At 34.7% G+C, this 22,542-nt stretch overlaps 1 protein-coding gene and 1 long non-coding RNA gene across 2 annotated transcripts; both read right to left on the bottom strand.

Moving 5' to 3' along the window:
• Window positions 1-381: 381 nt before the first annotated feature.
• On the bottom strand, window positions 382-2,373 carry LOC126689097 (uncharacterized). Its single transcript, XR_007644423.1, has 2 exons — window positions 1,982-2,373; window positions 382-1,897 (listed from the first exon to the last, which is right to left on the bottom strand). It is a non-coding gene; the product is annotated as an uncharacterized LOC126689097 (long non-coding RNA).
• Window positions 2,374-5,700: 3,327 nt separating this feature from the next.
• LOC126689094 (pentatricopeptide repeat-containing protein At4g15720) lies at window positions 5,701-7,920 on the bottom strand. The gene has a single exon (XM_050384132.1). The coding sequence runs from the start codon at window positions 7,827-7,829 to the stop codon at window positions 6,003-6,005; it is 1,827 nt and encodes a 608-aa protein (XP_050240089.1). The 5' UTR covers window positions 7,830-7,920; the 3' UTR covers window positions 5,701-6,002.
• Window positions 7,921-22,542: the final 14,622 nt, after the last annotated feature.

Here is a 22,542-nt window from a genome sequence, read left to right as displayed (position 1 = left end):
TTTCCTATGATTGTGTTATTGTGGTGACAGCAGGTATTATTTACTGACATTATTTTTTCAGATTGAACCCTTGCTATTGGCAACTTGATGGATCTTGGATGTCTCAAATATCAAATCAATAAAATCTAGTCTAATATCCATTGCAAATGAACTTTGTTTATGTAGAGTAGAAGATGCCTAGGGGTGTCAAATGGGTGGTTTGGGGTGGGCATAATTGGGTTGGGTATATGAAATCCATTCACCCATTAAAACCTATTTAACTAATTGCTTCTAACTCAAACCTAACTCAACCCAATTATAATGGGTAAATCCCAACTCACCCAATTACCTAATTATCAAAATTAAATTACCAAAAAGGGTAAAGAGAACTCCAAACAAACAAAAATTCAATCAATAAAAATTCAGACAATTGTTAATTATTTCTACTTTCAGATAAACACTTCCATTGGCACCCAAACAGAGGACAACAAACACATAACTCTTAAAAGAGTCAAACTTCACGACATTTCAGGGTAATTAACCCTCATTTTCAAACATTATAATTGATAGGTCACGTCTTCAAACTATATTTTTTACTAGCATCTCGAGTCTTAAAGACTCGATTTAGGGCCTATAAATCGAGTCTCAAAGACTCGATTTACATGAGTTGATCACATCTGATGTGATACTTTTTTCCACATGGCGTCTACATGAAAATCGAGTCTTTAAGACTCGATTTATAACCTATTTTATAATTACAATCATTCATACTCAGATCAGAAGACGCAGAAACAACAAAAACGCAGAAAGAAAGAGAGAGAAGAAGAAGAAGAAATGGAGATGCAAGCTCAACCGTCAACCCAAGCCGACCCACGTCGCGTTGCCCAGGGTCGCACGACCCAGGTCGTGCTGCCTCCTATTTAATTTGGGTCTCTAGATCTTTCTCTCTTTGATCTGATTGTGCTGTGATTGTTGTGTCTCTGATCTGATTGTGCTAGATTGTGTTTCTTGGATTTCTTAAATTTTTTTTTTTTTTTTTGGTATTTCTAGGAATGACTGAGAGACTTGAGACTTAAATTTTTTTTTGGTTTATAAATCGAGTCTTAGAGACTCGATTTTCATGTAGACGCCACATGGAAAAAAATACCACATCAAACGTGATTAATCCATGGAAATTGAGTCTTTGAGACTCGATTTATAGGCCAAAATCGAGTCTTAAATACTTGAGATGCTAGTAAAAAATATAATTTAAAAACGTAGCCTACAAATTATAATGTTTGAAAATCAGGGTTAATTTTCATTTTTCTCCCAAACTTCACACTTCTTTTTCCCATCATTTTCTCAGCAACCAAACACAGCATAACAAAAAAAGAAAAAAAAAAAAAAAGAAAACAAAGAAAAAGGAGCAGCTTTGAGTTTCCACTGACCTTAGTGAGAGCAGTGGAATCAGAGTTCAAAGGCTCTTGCTTAGTCCACCGCTCCCTGAGCTGAGCGATGGTGTCTCTGGCGAGAGCGAACATGCTCTTAACCTCGTCGGAGAGGTTGATATCTGGGTTGAACGCGTAGGTTAGGTCGCACTTGCTTTGAGGCCAGCGACGTTCGCCGGGAAAAAGCGTGTAGTGAGAGACAGTGTGGAAGCGCGTGGAGGAGGTGTTCGATTTTCCCGAGTTCATGGTCGAGGTACCGTTGACGATGTCGGCGTCGCCGCACCTGGGCCTTACGATTTGCTGTACGGTGAAATCGTCGAGCTCGCCGGTGACGTTGAGGTTGAAGTTTTTCTGGTAAGTCTCGAGAGCTGACTTGAGTGCTTCGACGAAGTCGTCGGTGAAGTTTGACGTGTTGTTGATGTAATGTTAGCATGCATTACACCCCTGCATCGGAGGATTTGGTGTTGGGGAGGTGGGTATCACTGATTTGTCTGCCATTGCCATTGAAACAGGACAAAGAGATAGAGATTAATTGAAATAAAGAAGAAATTAAGAAATCGAGAGAGAGGGGAGACCTTCGGGCTGAACTGATTGGTGTTGGGAAGGTGGGTACGCTTGATGACGATGCAAGCGATGAATTCTTTGACAGTATTTCAGAGAGTGGTTGATATGGGTATGGGTTTACAAAGGAGTTTTAGATTTTAGCTTGAGGGTGAAGATAAAATGATGTATCGAGATTTTCTGAGACACTTGCTCTGTTTTGCTGGGAATTTTTCTGGATTTTTAGAGAGAGTATTTGAGTGCTGTTGTTTGGTTGCCAAGAAAGTGAGGGAAAAGGAAATGACAAATTTTCTTTGTGGTTCCCGAGAAAAGGCAAGAAAGGATAGGAAAATGAACGGATTTTTAAATTGAGAAATTAAATTTTTTTATGAGAAGGGCGGGTTGAATTTAGGTACGTTATTTTTGGATTAAATAGAGTTTAATGGGTTTTTAGTTAAAACCTAATAATTATTGAGTCTAATTGGATTGATGTCCATTTAGCCTAACTAATAATTGAGTGAATTTGGGTTTGTTGAAGGCCAAAATTTCACAAGAAAGCTTATTCCATGAAAAGTAAAGAAGACCTAATTCAAGTAGCAAGAAGAATCAACATTAAGACTCTATTTATGTTCAGATTTCCAGTAAAAAAGCCATTAAAAAATCCAGCAAAATCCAGTGAAAGATCTGGGCTGGGATATCTAGAGGCTGCCAAAGGCTCGGGATCTTCAGGTAATGCAGCACAGCTAATGTGAGATTGAGACAGCTCAAGAAAGGTACCACGAAATACAAGATCATTGTAAGGTATGAAAATAGCTTATAATTTATTTTCATGATCTTTGTAAAATTATTATGTGATATAATGATTTATTGATTACTTTTTTTTTAATTTCATGTTTGAAGGGACCTTATTGCTGGTGTTATTCAATTAGTGAATCAAAGATATATGGGAGAACTAAAGATTCAAGATATTGCTATTATTAATGGTCGTGCCAAATTGATGAGAATCTCAAATGAACTTGGAGTGAGTAAGCTAAGGGACCAACTACAAAATCTATTAGAAGACTTATTGGGAAATGATCCTAACTATAAGGAGTTGATCGATTTCTACTCTCATTTGAAAACAATGCAAATGTAAGTACTCATTTACGTTTAAACCCGTTTGGCTTTGTATAAAGTATTTTCTTGAAAATATTTTTCTTATTTTTCAATATTTGGTACACTGAAAATCATAGTCAACGAAAACATTTTTAGGATTAATTGAAAACACCAATAAAATCTTAGAAAATGGTAATGCATTTCTTTTTTAGATGGTGATCTTTTATCTTCATGTTGTAAAATTTTTCAACCAAACAAAATCAACTAGAACTCTTCTTCCACTTGAGAATAACTTATTTTCCTCATAAAATTTAGTTGAAAACTTTTTTTGAATGGAAATATTTTATGTTGAAACAATAGTTTTTCTTATGTGCATAAAATTATGTTTTCAATGTCTAAGTCAATTTCTTTTCTGATTATTTTTACCTTTTACTTTTTGAAGGTGCAAACTTATTCATTTGAGAGACCATCCGATGCTGTTGACATCTCAAGAGAGACTTCAATTCCTAGTATTGTCACTTATGTCGCTTAATTATGAGAAAAAGATGTCAGATTGGAGAGTTAAATATGATGACCTATATAGAGCTGAAGAAGTTAACAAAGTACAAAGACTTGAGGAAGATCCAGAATATAAGGTGGTGTACGAGGACAAAATTTACCGAAAGAGAGAAGTTAAATTAATCAATTTACCGACTGGAAGGGAACTTTCAACTGAGCAGTAAAAGATTCCAACTATTTGGGAATAATGACAGCAAGGAAAGACAACCGACAGCTGAGTCTGAAAAGTGAGAAACCTTGAAAGAAGAGAGATTGAAGGCTAGTTGCCTAAGGGCGCCCCGGAATGGAAAGTCAGTAAGTGACTTTTAGAGAAACAGCACTAAAAGATGAAAACTATGAGAAAAAAGGGAAGAGACCAGCCCTTGGGCAACTGTCACAGCATGAGCTCTGAGAGGCAAAAGAGAGAAATCACTAGTATCTCGGGGCCCTAGAAAACACACTATAAAAGGAAGAGAAAACCCACGTTTGGGGGGGGGGGGTTTCAGTAGGAAGAATATCATAACAGAACCATTAGAACTCTGTAAAATTTAAGAAAAACAGAGGAACGTCTCCCGGTATCCCAGAAACAGCCACTATAGCACATACTTGGATTCAAAAGGATTCAAACTTTGCAAGTCTTAGAGGCTTAGATAGCCACCGAAATCTGTAATTTTTGAACTTATTTGAATCTTGTATCACGTCTTAGTGAGCACATTTGTAATCCACAATTAAGAAAAATAATGAAATATCTCATATTGATTTGAGGATTTCTAACAATTACTTTGCATATTTCTTTATTATATTATCTTCTTTTACTGCTTCTTACTGTTCAATACATATATTCTTGCTTGTTAATTTTTCCTTTTACTCAGCCAAAAACTGAGTCCTTTGCCCAAGCAAAGTCACTTAGATTTGAGTTCCAAATTCCACAAGTCTTGTGCAAAAGCATTAAGTCTGTGAGAATTGGGGCTAGGATCCTCGTGGCTGAATCATTCTCATGAAATTCATTTACATATATGTATATGTATTAATATATATATCATAATCTAAGAAACTAACAATTATTTAAAGATATGTGCATTGTGTAGTTGTTCTTGTGTAGGACCTATAGAGGTAAAAGGAAAGGACAAAACTCCATTGCATAACAAGCATGGAGAAAGATTGTATAGTGCAGAGAATCAGTATTCAGGGTTCTTACAGGCCTAATACGCCCTGGGATCCCATGACAGTATGCCCGGGGTACCAAGTGAAGGAATTCTTTAAAATGTTTATACGATAAAAGATAAGCCTTAAATATTCTATTTCAATCTCTTTCTCATTGTGAATATTATGAATATCTATTTTACTTATTTTGTAAGAGTAAATGGTCATTTTATGATACTAAAACACTTATAATGGTATTTTATTGCTTAGGAGGAATCGCATTTTTGCCTTGAGGAGATTTATGTGACTTGCGCACAACTTGGTTCGTAATCAGCTCCCATTTAGCTACGGTGAACCAAGCCTAGTCTACCAAACTACAACTATTTGGCTCATGATCCTTGGGCCTGTGTGCTAAAGAAAAAAAAGCACTCTCACAGGGTTCAATTAAAGTGGACGGGTTTGAGGGGACAAATGAGTTTGGACTTACTTTGACACCCTAAGATGCTATTACTTCGTTTAAAGAAGCCATTATTAATACTGATTTGCAACATTTTAAAGTGAGTTCCGGCACTCTTTGTTGTTTAAAAGGTGGTCATTAAGAGTTCTTATTCTGTTCTTGGGATGATGATTGTTGTAGTTGAGTTACTCATCAATTTTATTTGTATTGTCACATCACATTGTGCATGATTGTATCCAATGAACAAGGCACCCGTTTCTGTGAGATCTCTAGTGTACAAGGTTCTTGGCCATCGTTGGGAGAGGTAATTGATAGGTAACCTAACCCTCAATTTTGGGAGAGCTATTTGATAGATAAGCTTCCCCCCTTAGTCCAATTCTTCAACACTGGCTGGTCCAAAAGTAAAATAAATAAGAAAATAAATAAAAGAAAAAAATGGGTCACTGCACAAAATTTATCTCGCATCATATAGCCTTGTAGCCAGAACCTTGACACAGACTCGCACACACACATCAAAGTAGATACCATGGATCAGATTGAGTTCACAATCTCTTAAACTAAGATTTTTCTGGGGAAACCGTTCTCTTGGATGCCATTTGACCAAGACTTCACAAGCATTGCCTGTTCCATATCTAGTACAATTCTTATCATCTAGTTGTGAAATTTGGACAATTGTCAACTTTTGGGAGGCTTTTCCCACTGTGTTATTGTAGGGTTTTAGAATATAACTATGATAAGAACAACAAACGAAATCTTAGTCTCAATTTTGGGGTCGACTATATAGTCATAATCATAACATTTTAAATTTTATGATCGGCTGATCATTACCAGAAATCTCTGCATGTGCAAGATCCATTTCTAAAATGATGAAATCTGTTCACATCTCTTACAACAAAATCCCTTTCAACAATATCACTAATAAGCTTGAAAGCCTCATGACAGTCCCTACACATTCTCAAGTTCTTCATCACTCTGATTGTCACTCCTTTAGGTATGTTTATTAGTCCAAAAGCTAATGCCAATCTCTCACTGTGCAGTCCCACAATTTCTTCTTTAGCCTCCTGTTCCACATCAACAAACACCAAACCCATACTTCCTCCAACATACCCTCTTTCCTTCATTCTCTCCTCCAACTCCCTCAACAAACTCATCACTTCTCTCCCCCGTGGACATGAAGCTACATCTCCAGCATAGAACACATAAGTTGAATCCTTAATCTCAACCCAACTACAACCAGGTTCCTTGTAAATTCCGGTACGCTTCATTTGAGACCGTAGACTATGAACATTCTCCCACTCCCCAGCCAATGCATAAGCATTTGATAATGTTACATATGCACCTGCTACTTGTTGATTGGATTCTATTAGCAGTTTACTGGCTTCAACTGCAATATCTACCCTTCCATGAAGCCTACTAGCCGAAAGAAGTGTACCCCACAGCAAAGCCCCTTCATCAGACTCTACTTGGATAGATTTTGCTAATTGGTAGGCCTCATCAAGACGACCAGTTCGACCAAGCATATCAACAACGCAAGTATAATGCTTGGCATCTGGCAATACCCCATGTTTCACATACATGGACTTCAAGTGTTCAAGGCCTTCATCAATTAGCCCTGAGTGACTACAAGCATGTAAAACTCCAACAAAGGTGACATCATTGGGTTTTATTCTTCTATCAATCATTTCTTTGAAGAGATTGAGAGATAGCTTCCCAAGCCCATATTTTGCAGCACCTACAATCATTGAAGTATATGAAATCACAGAAGGATTTGGAATCCTCATGAAGACATTTTCTGAATAACTAACAGACCCACATTTGGCATACATGTCCACAAGTGCACTTGCAACCACATCATTTGAATCATGGCCACGACGAATCACTGCTCCATGTGTGACTTTCCCGGAAACCAGTCTACCCAAGCTCGCACAAGCATTTATTATGCTAGCCAACATGAAATGATTTGGATGGTCCAACATTAAGCTACTGAATTCTCTAAAAATTTGGAGTGCATTGTGGCCTTGTGCATTTTGGGCGTATGCTGTGATCATTGAAGTCCAAGAAACAACATTCCTAGAATCCATTATGTCAAAAACCCGTCGAGCTTCATCAACCTCATTACATTTTCCATACATATCAACAAGTGAAGAACAAACAACAAGATTAGATCGAAAACCCAATATTTCAACTTGCGCATGAATTCTTCTCCCTACTTTGACATCAGCAAGGGTAGAACAAGCATTAATCACAGTCGCCAAAGTAAATTCATTGGGCATGACCGAACTTCCGGGCATTTTCCAAAAGAGCCAAAGAGCCATTTTGGGTTGACCCACATCAACATAACCCGCCATAAGCGAAGTCCACGACACGACATTTGGTTCCGGCATTTCATCAAACACTTGGTGTGCATCCTGTATTTCTTGGAGTCTAACATAGCAGTTTATAAGATGGTTGGTGGCGAAGGTGTCGTTTAAGAAACCACACTTTAAAACGTTGGAGTGTGCTAAGGTTGCAGAAATGAAATCTTTACAATTTCGAAGCTGTTGAATGCAATGATAAGCTTTTGTATGAAAATTTGACAGTTTTGTTTGGCGGGAAAGAGGTGAGGAGGTGAGGGCAAAAAGGAGATTTTCGTTCAAAGGCCACTTCTTCATCAATTTCAAACGCACTCACAAACTGGTTATGGTTTTGGGTTCTACACTCTTACCCAAAGCAACATGAGGACATTTTGGTCCAAGGATTTATTTATTTGTTTTTAATTTCTTTGTTTTTCAGAAGGAAAAAAAAAAGATTATAAAGAGATTAGATTAGACAAAGTGATCTTCAGTTAGCTTAACTGATTAAGTCTCTGATGGTTGTATAAAAGATCTGAGGTTCAATTTTCGCCTAAACTAAAAATCAATTAATATCTTGGTCTGATGATAAGAGTTATGATAAGAGTTACGATAAGAATTATCACCAAGAACTGACATTATAAATTAAAACTTTCTAGAGAAAAAGAAAAAAAAGAAAAGAAAAGAAGATTAGACCAACTTTTTTGACACCGTTAGAAAAGCCCATCAGGTTTAACCAGGCATATCTTCTCCAAATGCACGTTATTGTAGGCCCATGAAGTTCAACAACATATTGTGAGTCTACTTTATATATTTTTTAATAAATTACATTTTAATAATATATTTCAAAGGTGGTTTCAAATTAAATTGTATATTTTCATATGATTTAAATTAAAAAAGAATTTAAGATTTAAAAAAAAATTATGATCGTTACAATTTAAACTTTATAGTTTCTTAGTTTCAAATCAAACCCTAGATTATTAAAATGGTATTAATTTAAATTATGAACTTTTCTTGTTTGGTTTAGGGGTTTGATTTGCAAGTTTAATTAGAGATTTAAATTGATATAATTTGAAAAGTTTAAGATTTGACTTGAAACTAATGGAACTATAAGGTGTAACTTATAACATTCTTAAATCTTAAGCTTCATGGTTTATTTTTAAAATATAGAGTTTAATTTGAAACCATTTATAAAATATAATTTACCTTTTTCAATAGTGTAAATATATATAAAGTTAATTTTTTTTGGCTCCTAATTTAAAAGTTTTAAACCACTTACAATTTTTTTTGAGTAATGTTAAATTCACAAACTATTTTACAAACTAATAATGTGGCCTACTTCTTATTGGTTTTCATTTAGGTCTATTATTAACATCACTTTTTCATTTACTAATAACCACTTATCACATCAACAGTTTGTAAAATTTTTTGTAAAAAAGTTTGTATTTCTAGCATTACTCTTTTATTTATTTATTTGTTTATTTATTTTTTTAAAGTATGCTTCTTGTTTTAATTTTGGGCAAGACTTAGGTATAGTACTTAGGTGTTGTTCCTTGAGTTCCCATTCTAAAATTCTGTCATGTGGGTTTTTTCTAATGGGATGAAGTATATCTTTTAATTAAATAGCCACATGGCTGAATTTTAAGAGGGGAACCTAAAAAACAACACCTAAGGTATTGTACCTAAGTTTTGTCTTTTAATTACATACATACATACATTTATATATATATATATTTATATATATATATATATATATAAAATTACACGACACTATTTCCTTTATTATTATTATTATTTTGAAAAGAAGCATTTCTAGTAATTAGTAAACTAGTTGGAAAATAGCAAGTGCCAAGTAGTAGAGTATCCCTTTATATGTCAAGATACAAAAAGTTAGGACAATATTTATTTATTTATTTATAACAATCTTATTTTATAAAAAGTTGGGTGAGGAGAATTGAGTCCTAGTTGAATCCCACTAGTTGGGACAATTAGGCCAATAAGTCATTGGCAAAGTTAGGACAATGCTGATACATACGAATTATTTGCATAGCAATTGATTTTGATATATATACACACACACATAATTGTAATTATGATACACACAATGTAGGGAACAATACCCATATAAGTATTTTTTTGGGTAAAATATCATTTTCATCCCTAAACTATCACAAAAGTTAGTTTTTAGTCCCTAAATTTTTAAAAGTTTGTTTTTCATCTCTAAACTTTATAAAACGTTCTACTTTTCATCCTTTCGTTAATGTCCTTTAATTTATGTTCTATGTGGCATAACAGAGATTTGACGTGGTAATTGACTTGGACTAAACTATTTTTTTTTTTTTTTAAAAAGGACAAGTGGCTTATAATAATTCATGCGTGTGGATTAAATATTTTAGTGAGACAAATTTGTACGTTTTTAGATCCCTGTAAACTAGATTGTTTAACCTAATTAATTAATCAAGTGAATACTTAGGTTTATTATTCAGATCTAGGTTAAAACAATAACAATCATATCATGTAAAGTAGCGGAAAATATAAAGAATACAATGATATGATGACCCAAGAAAACCAAACTGGTAAAAAACCTGGGGAGGATTTAACCTAGCCATTCTCAAGGTAAAACAGATCCACTATGAAAGAATTGAAATTTGTGCAATAAGACTTAGATCACTAACATCCTATTACTACCTTGAGTAGAAAACTTACTACCACGACCACGTGACAGCTCCGAGTCCACAGATTACTTCTTTCCTTGATTCACAGCAACCACAAGTTCTCCTACTTGTGTTTTTCTTTAAGCTCTTGAAACAGTAACTGAAGAGATCACCAAGTTCTCGACATCAATCTTGATCTTGATAATCCTAAGTGTGTATGAAGATAAACACATCTAGATCTCACAAGAGATTCACACACACAGCATATCAACAACTTATAAAACGTGGCTAGGGTTTTTTCTTTTATACTTGAAGCAAAACATAAAACCCTATAGGTCATATGGGCTTGGGCTGAGTTGGAAATTCTGTAGAAAAAACAATTTGCACGAGTTTCGATCGATCGAGTCTAATTTTCGATCAATCGAGCCTTATAGATTTAGTCTAATAAATTTTGCAATCACTCGATTCCAATTTTACACATAAACACACTTTAAGCAGCCTAATTTTAGTCTCTAAGTTTTGATCATGGTTTGTCAACATTACACATTGAAGTTCTAATACATTTAGATCCTAAAGTCTTAAAACCTAACAAAATTTATTCTTCACACTAGCCGTAGCCCGTAGTCGTGCGTTAATCTTGATAGAAAATCCCCAACTGGAAACCCCATTACCCAAACGTTAAAACTGATTACCCAACGCCCAAGCCCTCCTAGAAGCTCACCTTATAGAAGAGAAGAAACGATTAAAAATTCCAAAGCTTAGAGAGAGAGCACTTATAGCTTCATTTTATTTTAATCCACTCCAGGGCTACCGCTTCAACTACAAACCCATTATACAAGAAGTATTGCCACACACATATAGCTCCAAATCAGGCAAAAGTTTTGAGTCCCAAACTATAAAATACTTTAATTTTTCGCTCTGTTCAAGAAATTGTTGTTTATGCATATCCAAACTTATCAACTAGTCAAGGTAGTGGGCTCCAAGTTATCTTTTCTTTTCAAATCTACAAGCAAATACAGAATGAAAGGATTTTTTTCAATCAAGGGCTTGAGATTTCATTAGGCTCGGGGGTATGAGTTAGTGCCACTGTATCTTGTTTTTGTTGCTAGTGCCAAGATCTCTTCTGAGAGAAGCTAGGTGCAGTTGGTCATGAGAACAAGGAAGAAAAAATCATTAAAAGGGGTAAATTTGTCTCACTAAAGTATTTAATCCATATGTACAAATCATTGTGAGCCATGTGTCCATATTTTTTTTTAAATAAAATGGTTTAGTCCAAGTTAGTTACCACATCAGTATTCCATTAGGCTACATAGGACATAAACTAACGGACATTAACGGAAGGATGAAAAGTAAAACACTTTACACACACCCACATTGCACTTCAAACGAATGTATGTGTGTCTAGCTGCTTGTCATTTAAGAGGGTTTTTGAAAGGGAAACTATTGGCAGCTGTTGGAATTGATGGGAATGACGGGATGTACCCAATAGCATTTGCTGTTTGTGAGGGCGAGAACAAAGACAGTTGGTCATGGTTTTTGGAGTTGTTGTTAGCTGATATTGGTCCTGTGAGGGAACGTGGCTGGACCTTTATTTCTGATCAACAGAAGGTATGTAATTATTTATGTAAGTTTAATCTTACCATTTGTTGTATAATATTTGACTTGAAATAATTTACATATTATTTAATATCTACATATTAACTAATTTATTTGTTTTGTTTTTAATATAGGGCTTACTTCTTGCTCTTGCAAAAGTTGCTCCTGAAGCACATACAAGGTTCTGTGTTAGGCATCTATAGGCAAACTTCAAGAAAGAGCACAAGGGCAAACTATTGAAGGATTTAATGTGGGCAGCAGCAAGAGAGATCACCAAACTTGGGTTTGAGGCAAAGATGGAGATGATGAGAAAGGTAGATGTTAATGCTTATGGGCATTTGATGGGTATTGACTGTGCACATTGGAGTAGACATGCTTTTAGTACATGACCTAAGTGTGACATGCTGTTGAACAATCTTTGTGAGTCATTTAACTCTAAGATTGTTGATGCTAGGGGTAAATCCATATTGACTATGTGTGAGATGATTAGGAGGTATCTTATGAAAAGGATCCCAAGAAATAGGGATACAATGTTGAAGAAGTCTGGCCCAATTTGTCCTAAAATTCAAGATAAATTAGAAGTTAACAAGGAAGCAACTAGGGATTGCACATCTACATGGTTTGGTGGATCGAAGTTTGAAGTGCATTGTAAGGGAAAGCAATTTGTAGTTGATTTGGAGAAGCATACTTGTGCTTGCTACAGATGGGATATAACCGGCATCCCTTGCATGCATGCGGTTTCAGCAATTGCTTACAAAAAAGAAATGGCAGAAAGCTATGTGCATAGTTATTACAAGGTTGAGACTTACCTTAGAACATACTCACACCTTATCCAGCCTACCAATGGTGAGGACTTTTGGCCAAATGCAGTAGGTGATAAGATTTTGCCTCCAAAGATGCTAGTACAACTTGGAAGACCAAAGGAGAACAAGAGGAAGAAAGCTGCTGACGAGGCACCAAGGATTTCACATAGTTGAAGAAATCATCTGCCGCACAAAAAATATGGCAATTGTGGACAATTGGGTCACAACAAAAGAGGATGCAAATTACCCCCCAAATCTAATGATGCTAGTGAGGGCCAGACTAAGCAAAGACAAGGAGCAACAACGAATACAAGGAGCCAAAACCATGTATTAATACTTGGTTATTGCTAAATAAGTTTTTTATTGTGCTACTCACCTATTGTAGTTGCTAACTACAAATTTTTTGAACTTGTTGAAGGTTAGGAGAGCTGGAGGTGATCATGTGTTTATGGGCTTAAGAGTGGAAGAGGATCATCACCCACCAAGTGTTGTTGGAAGCCAATCCACTATAGTAATTGCCATATTATATATATACTTCACATTATGCTTAATATTTGCATATTGCCAGTATTTGGTCATTGAGTTTGTTGTGTATTTACCATATGGTCCAATGTATCTATTATTATAGGTCTCAACCCAAACAAGTGTTACTAGAAGCAGTGCAGTTGGTAGATATGGAAAAGGAGCTGGAGCTAGAAAAGGAGTTGGAAGTGGATCAGGAGTTGGTAGTTTGTAGGACCTTTGATTGTTAGAACCTTTTGTGGTTACTGTTTTATAAGGCTGCCCATAAGCTTATTTTGTGTTGGTCTTAGGACCTTTTATTATTAGGCCCTTTGGTTTGGCAAACTTTGATAGTCACTATTTTGTAAAGCTTTCATAAGCTTATTATTCTAGTCATGTTGGACATGAGTAGAAAAAAAATATAGCAGCATATTTCAGTCATATTTCTGCATATTTCAGTCATGTTCTACATATTTTAGTCATATTTCTGCATATTCCAGTCATTTTTCTGCATATTTTAGTCATATTTCTGCATATTCCAGTCATTTTTTTGCATGTTTCTGCAATCTATCTCCACTCACTCATATTCAATACTAATCAATGGTGGCCCTTTTGGTTTCTTCAAACCCACTCGAGGGATGGGACAAGGGGATCCTTTATCCTCTTTCCTCTTCACTCTTGCTGGTGACTCCACTTCAAGACTTCTTCAACAAAGTGATCAAATTGGATTAATCAAAGGGTCAAAATCAACCGTGGCTCCCCATCCTTAATACACCCATAATTTGCAGATAATCTATTCATTTTCTCACAAACCAAAGCACAAAATCTACAAAGTATCCAAGAATGCATCTCCAAATATTGCTCCTGGTCCATACAAAAATTTAGAATTCCAGCTATAGAAGAACACTATTCCACATGCCAATACCCAAGTGAATCAACCATACACCTCTTCCTCAAATGCCCCATTCTTCATAGGTGTGGTCAAGTTCATTATGGTCCCTGCCACTTTGCTCAAATGGATTTCCCAACAATGGCTCATCGGATCAGATTCATCATATATTCAGAAAAAAAAAAAAAAAAAAACCTCTAGCTCACCAAAGAACAATTAAAAGCATTTATACTATTCTCTCCAATTCTCTGCGATCACTTATTGGCAGAAAGGAACAAATTGGTTTTTCAAAATGCTCAAATAGACTATAGCTTTGTTCAGGGAGATTAATGCTGCTTTCTTATCTCACTTGGCAGCTTGGAATACATTAAAATACCCTGCCCCTTCCATGCAAATGGAGCCAGACCCTCCCTTTGATAGGAATAAATTGAATTTTGATGCAACTTTCAAAAATCAAGGTACAATGGCAGTAGTAGTAAGCTGTAACAACCAAGCTCAAATCCTCAAAGCTTGGACCAAGTTATTCCCTAAAGGAGATGCTTTGTGGGGAGAAGTCATGGCTGCCCTGTTTGCAATCTCATGTGCTTCAGAAGCTGGTTATTCCCTAATCATCATCAAAGGTGATGTAGCCAATGTGTTAATGCCCCTCAAGGAACTTGCTTCTACCCCTTGCTGGCTGATTGCTTCCAGAATTGAAGACATTCATTTTTGGCCTCCTATAATAGAAGTCATTCTTTTTTGGGTTAAGAATTTTCCTTTTCTTTTTCAATTGTAAAACAAGATGCTAATTTTACCCCCCCTCCCCCCCCCCCCCCAATAACTTAACTTCTTGGGTTTTGAGTGTTCTTAAGAGGGGCCTTTTCCCATCTCCAATCTCCCTCCCTCTGTTCTGTTTTCTGAAGCTGAAGATGCTAAAGGCCCTTTCATTCCTTTTGTATCTTATGTCTCAGTCTAATAAAGTTCTCTTTACTTATTACCAAAAAAAAGAGCATCATTGAAAAGTAGGAAGAGAGAGAGAGAGAGAGAGAGAGAGAGAGAGAGAGAGAGAGAGAGAGCAATTTATAGGCTTAAAAGTTTTACAAGGCATGTTGATGCTGTGCTCATTAGAGTTTTTAGTATATATATATGTATATAAATATAATCCTCTCCTCATATTTCTGCATATTCCAGTCATTTTTCTGCATGTTTCTGCATATTTCTCATAGACTGATGCAGAAAAGATGTGGTTTTGGTAGACTTCTTCTAAGTTTTAAGTCAAGAGCAAAAGCCACATTTAAAAACCTTATAATAAACAATATTCTAATAAGAGACAAAATTAAGTGACAATTTCCTTTGCAAGAAATGCATTTCAATTTCCATTACAATATAATAAAGCCAATGGCTATTACAATTGTCGTTACATTAAATAAGATAAGAAACTATATACAATTGGCCTTTTGCATTCACTAAATACACTAAAATGACCACCACAACAACAAACCAATTTCTACAATTTAGGTTCTCTCGGAGAAGCTGCTACCTCTACAATTTCACTTCTTCCCATTTCAAGATTGTCAGTTTGCAAGAGATAAGAGGCACATGTATAGCTGATCATGAATCTATGGAACTGTGGAAAATTTGAAGGGTCTTGGACATGAGAACACCAACTGATAATGAATCTATGGCATAGTGGAAAATTTCACTTCTTCAATTGTTCTAATGCTGCTGGATGCATGTTACCAATGGCAGAATTAAGAGATTCTCATGAAGGGAAATACATGTCTTCCTTTGGGTGGAAGATACATTGTCTACCTATGATGAAATAAATATAATTTGGCAATAAGAAAATGAAGCAAGACTTAAAGCAGTCAGATTAATGCTGATAATTTTACCCCAACATAAGGATGGTTGCCTCTGAATTATGCATGTTTCATTTGTCTTAATCTTTAAACTTTTTTGTTTGATTCAATCATAAGCATATACAAAAATGGTGAACAATTAGGAATTAACTCAGCTTAGTTATGTGAGAAGATGATAAAATGAAGAAACTCAGCAAACCCAGTAAATGACTCCTAAATTCATGGATATTGACAACAGTAAGGAACAACAAAATGAAAAAAATTCAACGCCCCAGACTGCAATGGCCAATGTCAATCCCAAAACAGTATAACAAGATGAAAATAAAACCAACCCAAGTAGAGAAATTGCTCACCAAGTACATAAATAACAAAAATACAGCATAATGAGAACCCATAAACCCACAATCATGAAAGCATAATGAAGAAACTCAGCAAACCCAATAAATGACTCCTAAATTCATGGATATTGACAACAGTAAGGAACAACAAAACGAAAAAAAATTCATGGATATTGTCAATAGTAAGGAACAACAAAACGAAAAAAATTCAACGCCCCAGATTGCAATGGTCAATGTCAATCCCAAAACAGTATAACAAGATGAAAATAAAACCAAAAATACAGCATAATGAGAACCTAGAAACCCACAATCGCTGAGGCTGCCTAGGTTCACAAGAGTCGATGGGTTCGTGGGGTTTGGGTTCGGTTTGTTTCGGTTCACATGTGCAATTGAAGCTAGGGGGTCTAGATGTCTCCGACGAGGCAGCCTGGAGCCTTCAACGCCGCCGCTGCTGCTGCTGCCGCCACCTGGGATGAAGGGTTTGGGTTCATGAGAATGGTGAGATCCTTGAGTTGTTCGTGAGTCCTTGTTTTTTATATTTTAGAACTTTGCTTGAAACTGTGTCGTTTATGGAGATGTGCAAGGAGTTAAGTTTAGGCTTAAAACTACGTAGTTAGTTTTGATGCATGCTAACTCTTCGCTTGGTCATCATTAAAATGACGTAGTTTTGGTGCTGATTTGGCAAAAATAAAACACGTCAGCATGTATATGTGTCTCTTAACACCAAAAACTAACTGTGGGGTGTGAATTGCTAACAGAATCAAACTACAGGGTGTAAAATCAAGTTTTTAAAACTTTAGGGTGTAAAATCCAGTCAACCCCAAACTTCAGGGGTGTAAATTGCAATTTACCCTTTAAAATGATAGTGGAAGAAGTACGGTTTATTTATTTAAGTGGAGGGTATGTTAGTAAATTTAGTTATTGACCTTTCAAAGATGGCTTTGTTTTTATTTATTTATTTATTTATTTTTTTAAATACATGATTAAAATTCTACTCTAGTCTAATCTAATTGTATATGTGTGTGAAGTTTTCTCCTGAAAATTTGAACCCCGGCCTTTGCCCCCCACACTTTACAAGTATTTATACTTATGAAGTGACCATCACATCAATGATGCACTACAACAAAAAATGTCTATTACATCAAGCGTTAATACAACAAAATATTTATATAGTAGTTTTAGACAAAATATCGCATTTACAAGTTAAAATGGTTGTAATAGTAACTTAAAAGTATTAAATTATTGCATCAACAATAATAAGTTGCAATAACTTATAATTTTTAGTTGCAACAGAAACTTTAATATATTAGGAAAAATTGTTGCAATAAATGAAAAAATCATTGTAATAAATTGATACCAATTGTTTTTGTAATCTATTGCAACGAAAATTTCGAATTAATAGCTATTGCATCAAAATTACCATTGTAATAATTTGATATTAATTCTTTTACAATCTATTGCAATGACAAACATGTAACTGCAATGAATATATCGTTGCAATAACTTTGTATCAATTATTTTATAGTTAATCGCAGTGACAAAATGAATTAATTATCTATTGCATTGAAGATATCATTGCAGTAATTTAATCCGACTTATTTTCTTCTATTACAACAAGTTTTGTGAAGTAATAGCCTATACTTACAAGATATTCAAAATAGTAAATTGTTTATTGCAACAATATATATATATATCATTGCATCAAAGTTATTATTAAAATATTTGGAGTTTATTGCAACAAAATTTTTTATTGCATAAACCTATTATCTCAAATTTTATTGCAACATCTTGTATCAATTATTGCAATAATTCTAATGTTATTGTAATGGTTTTTTTTGTTGCAATAAACATTTTTCCTTGTAGTGATTTATAATGATAAAAAGAACTTTGTTTTAAGACATCTTAAAATGGAATTATGGGAGAGATAGAATATCATTTAAAAAAATATATATAATGTGGCCAGATTCTAATTTAGAATTTAAATATATATATATATATATATATAGAATAGTATTCAAACTCAATTAAAAATTTATATTAGAATGTTGATGCGTAAAATGGTACAGTTTCAAAAATTACGTGGCAAAATATAATTAATGAGTTGAACCAAAACTCTACAAACTCCATTTACATGCAAGCAGTGACAAAATCGAGATGTCAGTTTCATGAAAGTAACACTCGAAGTGTCCAAGTGCCCTACAAACTCCATTTGGGGAATTAAAAAAAAAAAAAAAACCCTAGAACTGTTAAATCAGTTTAAAGTTTAAACTCAAAGAGAGTAAAGAAATTTGAGCGATTAGAGGAGAGAGCAGAGTGAAGGAGGACTTACTTAGTGTAGTTGAAGAGTAAACCAGAGGTCTTGTGAGAACCAATGAGAAAGGGTTTAGCTGTGGCAAAAGAAACCAGGAGATTGAAGAAGAGAAATATAATCTCGGTATTATTAAAGTCAAATCAAGTTTCCAAGACTACTCTACAAACTCCATCAGCAACATCTTTCATTTTTCTGCTTTTTTTCCTTTTGTTAAGTTTTGTAGGGTTAGGAGGTTATGTAATGCAGCAGCTCATGAGGTTGCTAAATTTGCTTGGACCTCCCTTCGGTCCTTTTCTTTTAGTTCTGGTAATATTCCACCAGTTATAGAGTTTGTTTGTGTTAGAGATATATTAGCCCATTAGCATAGGTCCAAGCCTAATTCTACTTTGTGTGCAAGCTAAGTCTCCTACTTGTACTAGAAGTCTATTAGTCTAGGGTTTAGTCTACTATATATACACATGTTATGATTCATTGTAACACAGGATTTGTACTACACTTTAATATATTATTAATGTAGCCCTTTAGGGTTTCCTCCGTGGATGTAGGCCGTTAGGCTGAACCACGTAACCCTCGTGTGTTATTGTGTTTTATACTTTATGCTTTCGCTTCCGCATCTATATTAGCATATTCAACATGGTGTATCAATGCTAATATTGAACATGGTATCAGAGCCACCTTCCTGTGGCCATAGTTTTCTGTCCTTACGGTATATTTAAGAGCAATCTTTGTCTTCCTCGGTGTTTTTCTTCGCTGTGTTCATCTTCTTTGGCTTCCTACTACTGCCGTCAAAACTCTCCGGTATAGTCAAGCTACCGTTAGAAGTCGCATCAACACTGCAAGACCATTGCCTTCCTCAAACTACCGTCACAGAGCCAAACTTCATTCAAGGGATCTTCTCAACCTTATCAAATCTCAAGATTTCATCAAGCTTCCATCTTGAGTTTGAGAGGGGGTGTTAGAGATATATTAGCCCATTAGCATAGGCCCAAGCCTAATTCTACTTTGTGTGCAAGCCAAGTCTCCTACTTGTACTAGAAGTCTATTAGTCTAGGGTTTAGTCTACTATATATACACATGTTATGATTCATTGTAACACAGGATTTGTACTACACTTTAATATATTATTAATGTAGCCCTTTAGGGTTTCCTCCGTGGATGTAGGCCGTTAGGTTGAACCATACTTTATGCTTTCGCTTCCGCATCTATATTAGCATATTCAACATGGTGTATCAATGCTAATATTTAACAGTTTGTAAGGAGGATTACCCACCCTTTGTTGCTTTTGAAGTTTAATGCTATTGAAGTTAAAAAAAAAAAAAAAAAAAAAAAACTCCATTTGCATGAGAGTAGTACGTGGCGCTACAAGATCACACGCTTATCCCTCCAAGAATTGGCTATAAAAAGACTTTCAGGGAGTAGCTTTAGTTTAGGGACAAGCCTTTAGAGTCACAAAAAGACATTCCACTCTTGCTGTCATTTGTAGTCACGTCTCATTGTAATCCCTTTCCTTTTTCTTTTATCTTGTCTCCTACATATTTCATCAATTTTCAATACTTTCCAAAATTATTAATCCAAATATTTATGTTCAAAGTGTCAAAAGCTTCAGCCTTCAAGAAAGTACCGGTTATTTAGAGCATCCACGTTGGTGAGAAATTATAAGGTTTATATGGTGGACAAATGATGTGGTCTATTATTTCACTAAAAGACTCATACTTGTTTAAAATTATTGAGTTAAATTTAAAAAAAAAATAGAAACTGATTATTGACTCAGTAATTTTAAACAAATGGAAGCCTTTTAATGGAATAGTGGACAAGTGATGTGGTCCACCAGAAGACTGTATAATTTCTCCACATTGGTGGAGTCATAAATTTAATAATTTTGTACAACAAAAAACTACTCTATCTATTTTATTACCTTATTTTACAAAACACCCAACATAAATGGTTTTATTTTAGTTTTTAACATAATAAAATAATATAAATAACATAATAAAATAATATATTTACTACATAAACAATTCATTTATTTATTATTATTTTTTTCTGTTCTTCACTATCTCTCTTTCTCCCTCTTTTCAATACACAACCACTCATGTTGCCATTGCCGTTGTTGTCGCTGCCTCCACCACCACCACTACTACCACAAGTGTGAAACTTTTTAAAGCACTTATGGCACCACTACCACCACCACCACAAGTGTGAAACTCCTATGGGAAGAAGAACCAAAAAGCTAGCAAAAACACAAATCCACGATAATTTGACCTAGTGCGAACACAAATAAAATAATTTTTTTTTAAACATTTGAGCTGCAGTGCATAGCCAAAGATAGCTGTGCATTGTAGTTGAGAAGCAAAAAATTATTGCTTTAGCTCCACCAATGCAGCACCAATTTTGTAGTTTGTGGTGCTAAAAATAGTAATTTAGTTTTTTAGCACCACCAATACTAATGCTCCGATCACTCTTTATTGTTTATTATTTTAATTTAAATAATTTCCCATATGTGTTGCTTTGAATACAAAGTTAATTTGCTTTTCTCATTGTTTGCTTTTGAACACAAAGTTAATTTCCCACATTTGTTAATTTGCTTTTTATATCCATTTTTATGTGTTCATTTTCTTAAATATTGCTTTTGATTTATAATTTCCTGGTTCAGTAATGGTATTTAGAGCACAACCGCCAACAATTTTTTTTATAGAGATTTTCCATCAATTTTCCACTCATATATATTTCTTATAGAGAACTGACTTAGTTGATCTTCAACTTGTATGTTTGGTGGGGTGGGTTTGGATAACAATATTTAGAGGATACCTTAGGCTTAGAGTTCTTTATTTTGGATATTTTTGTTCGTAGGGTTGCAAATTGTTATTGAATATGATCTAATTTTGATCAATTCATTTTGTGTGAAAGTGTTTTATAAAATTTCATTAGATTTCTGTTCTTTGTTTCATTTTTTGATGAGCTCCTATCTTGTTTGATTGAAAATTTTATCCTTAAAATGTGGGGGGTGGGGGGGACTTCATGTGGAACAAATAAAGGTGTACATGTAGATTTGCTATTATTTGGTGTTTTGTTTGGTCTTATCTGGTCCATTTACACTTTCTTTTTTATTTTAGCTGGTCACCTACTGTTTTAAGACATTGATTTGTGTAATTTTTTTGTTCGATTATTTAGTTCAAAATTAGTAACTCCATCATTTGTTGTTGCAGATTTTGGTGGGGGAAGCAATTATCCAAGTATTTCCTACATAGATTTTTATGGCTTCAAACGGTGGGTGTTATTCATAAACAATTTGTTCTTGTTGGATAGTCCAATTATTGGTGTTTTCTTGATAGCATGCTTTATATCCTTGGTCTTGGCAAAAAAAGCCCAACAAACTGATAAAGGTGAAAAAGACCACTGACAGAGAGAGAAAAGGTTGAGTGGTCCACCTTCATTCAAGCCCATTCCCCTTTTTTTGGTCAAGACACTTGTCATTACAATTTAGAAGGCTTTGGGGGGACTATGTATCAACCCCTCTACTTTCTTTATGCTATTTAGAAGTTACTACAAAAATGTATTGGTCCAATGGTAACAGACTTTTGGGACTTAAAAAATTTTTCCCCTTTAATATTAATTGACATTAGATCATTTGGGTGGGAAAGATCTTTTTGGATCATATATACATATGTGCATATAAATTGTTCAGTTTATACAACTTCTATATGCAATGCTAGGTAGCTCACAGGTTGAGCATGGTGAATATTAGACAGTACAAAACTGGACTGCCTAGTGCTGCACAAAATTTAGTTGCCTTAGAATCTCACTAACACATTTATCATTGTTGCACTTCACTTTTCTAAAAAGAATATGATCTTTTGCTTTCTAAGATTCTCAAGTACGATTTTCTACTTCTTCTTTGGGGACAAAATTTTTATTCTATCCTTCTCAGCACAAACCAGTTAACTTTATGGGAGAAGCCACATGGTACATGTACCAAAAGATGATTTCATTTCCACCACATAAGTTTCTAGGTTAATATCTAAAACCTCTTTTGGAATCAATTATTGCTTGATTTGTGTCTCAACATTTTCCTCACTGATTCAGCCATTTAATTAAGTTCCAAAA

Source organism: Quercus robur, chromosome 6, assembly GCF_932294415.1.
Source record: "Quercus robur chromosome 6, dhQueRobu3.1, whole genome shotgun sequence".
NCBI lineage: Eukaryota > Viridiplantae > Streptophyta > Magnoliopsida > Fagales > Fagaceae > Quercus > Quercus robur.
This window is presented reverse-complemented; position numbering and strand designations above follow the sequence as displayed.

Bases quoted from the DNA above. Each gene is read 5' to 3' on its own strand.
- LOC126689094 (XM_050384132.1), bottom strand. From the start codon at position 7,829: ATGAAGAAGTGGCCTTTGAACGAAAATCTCCTTTTTGCCCTCACCTCC.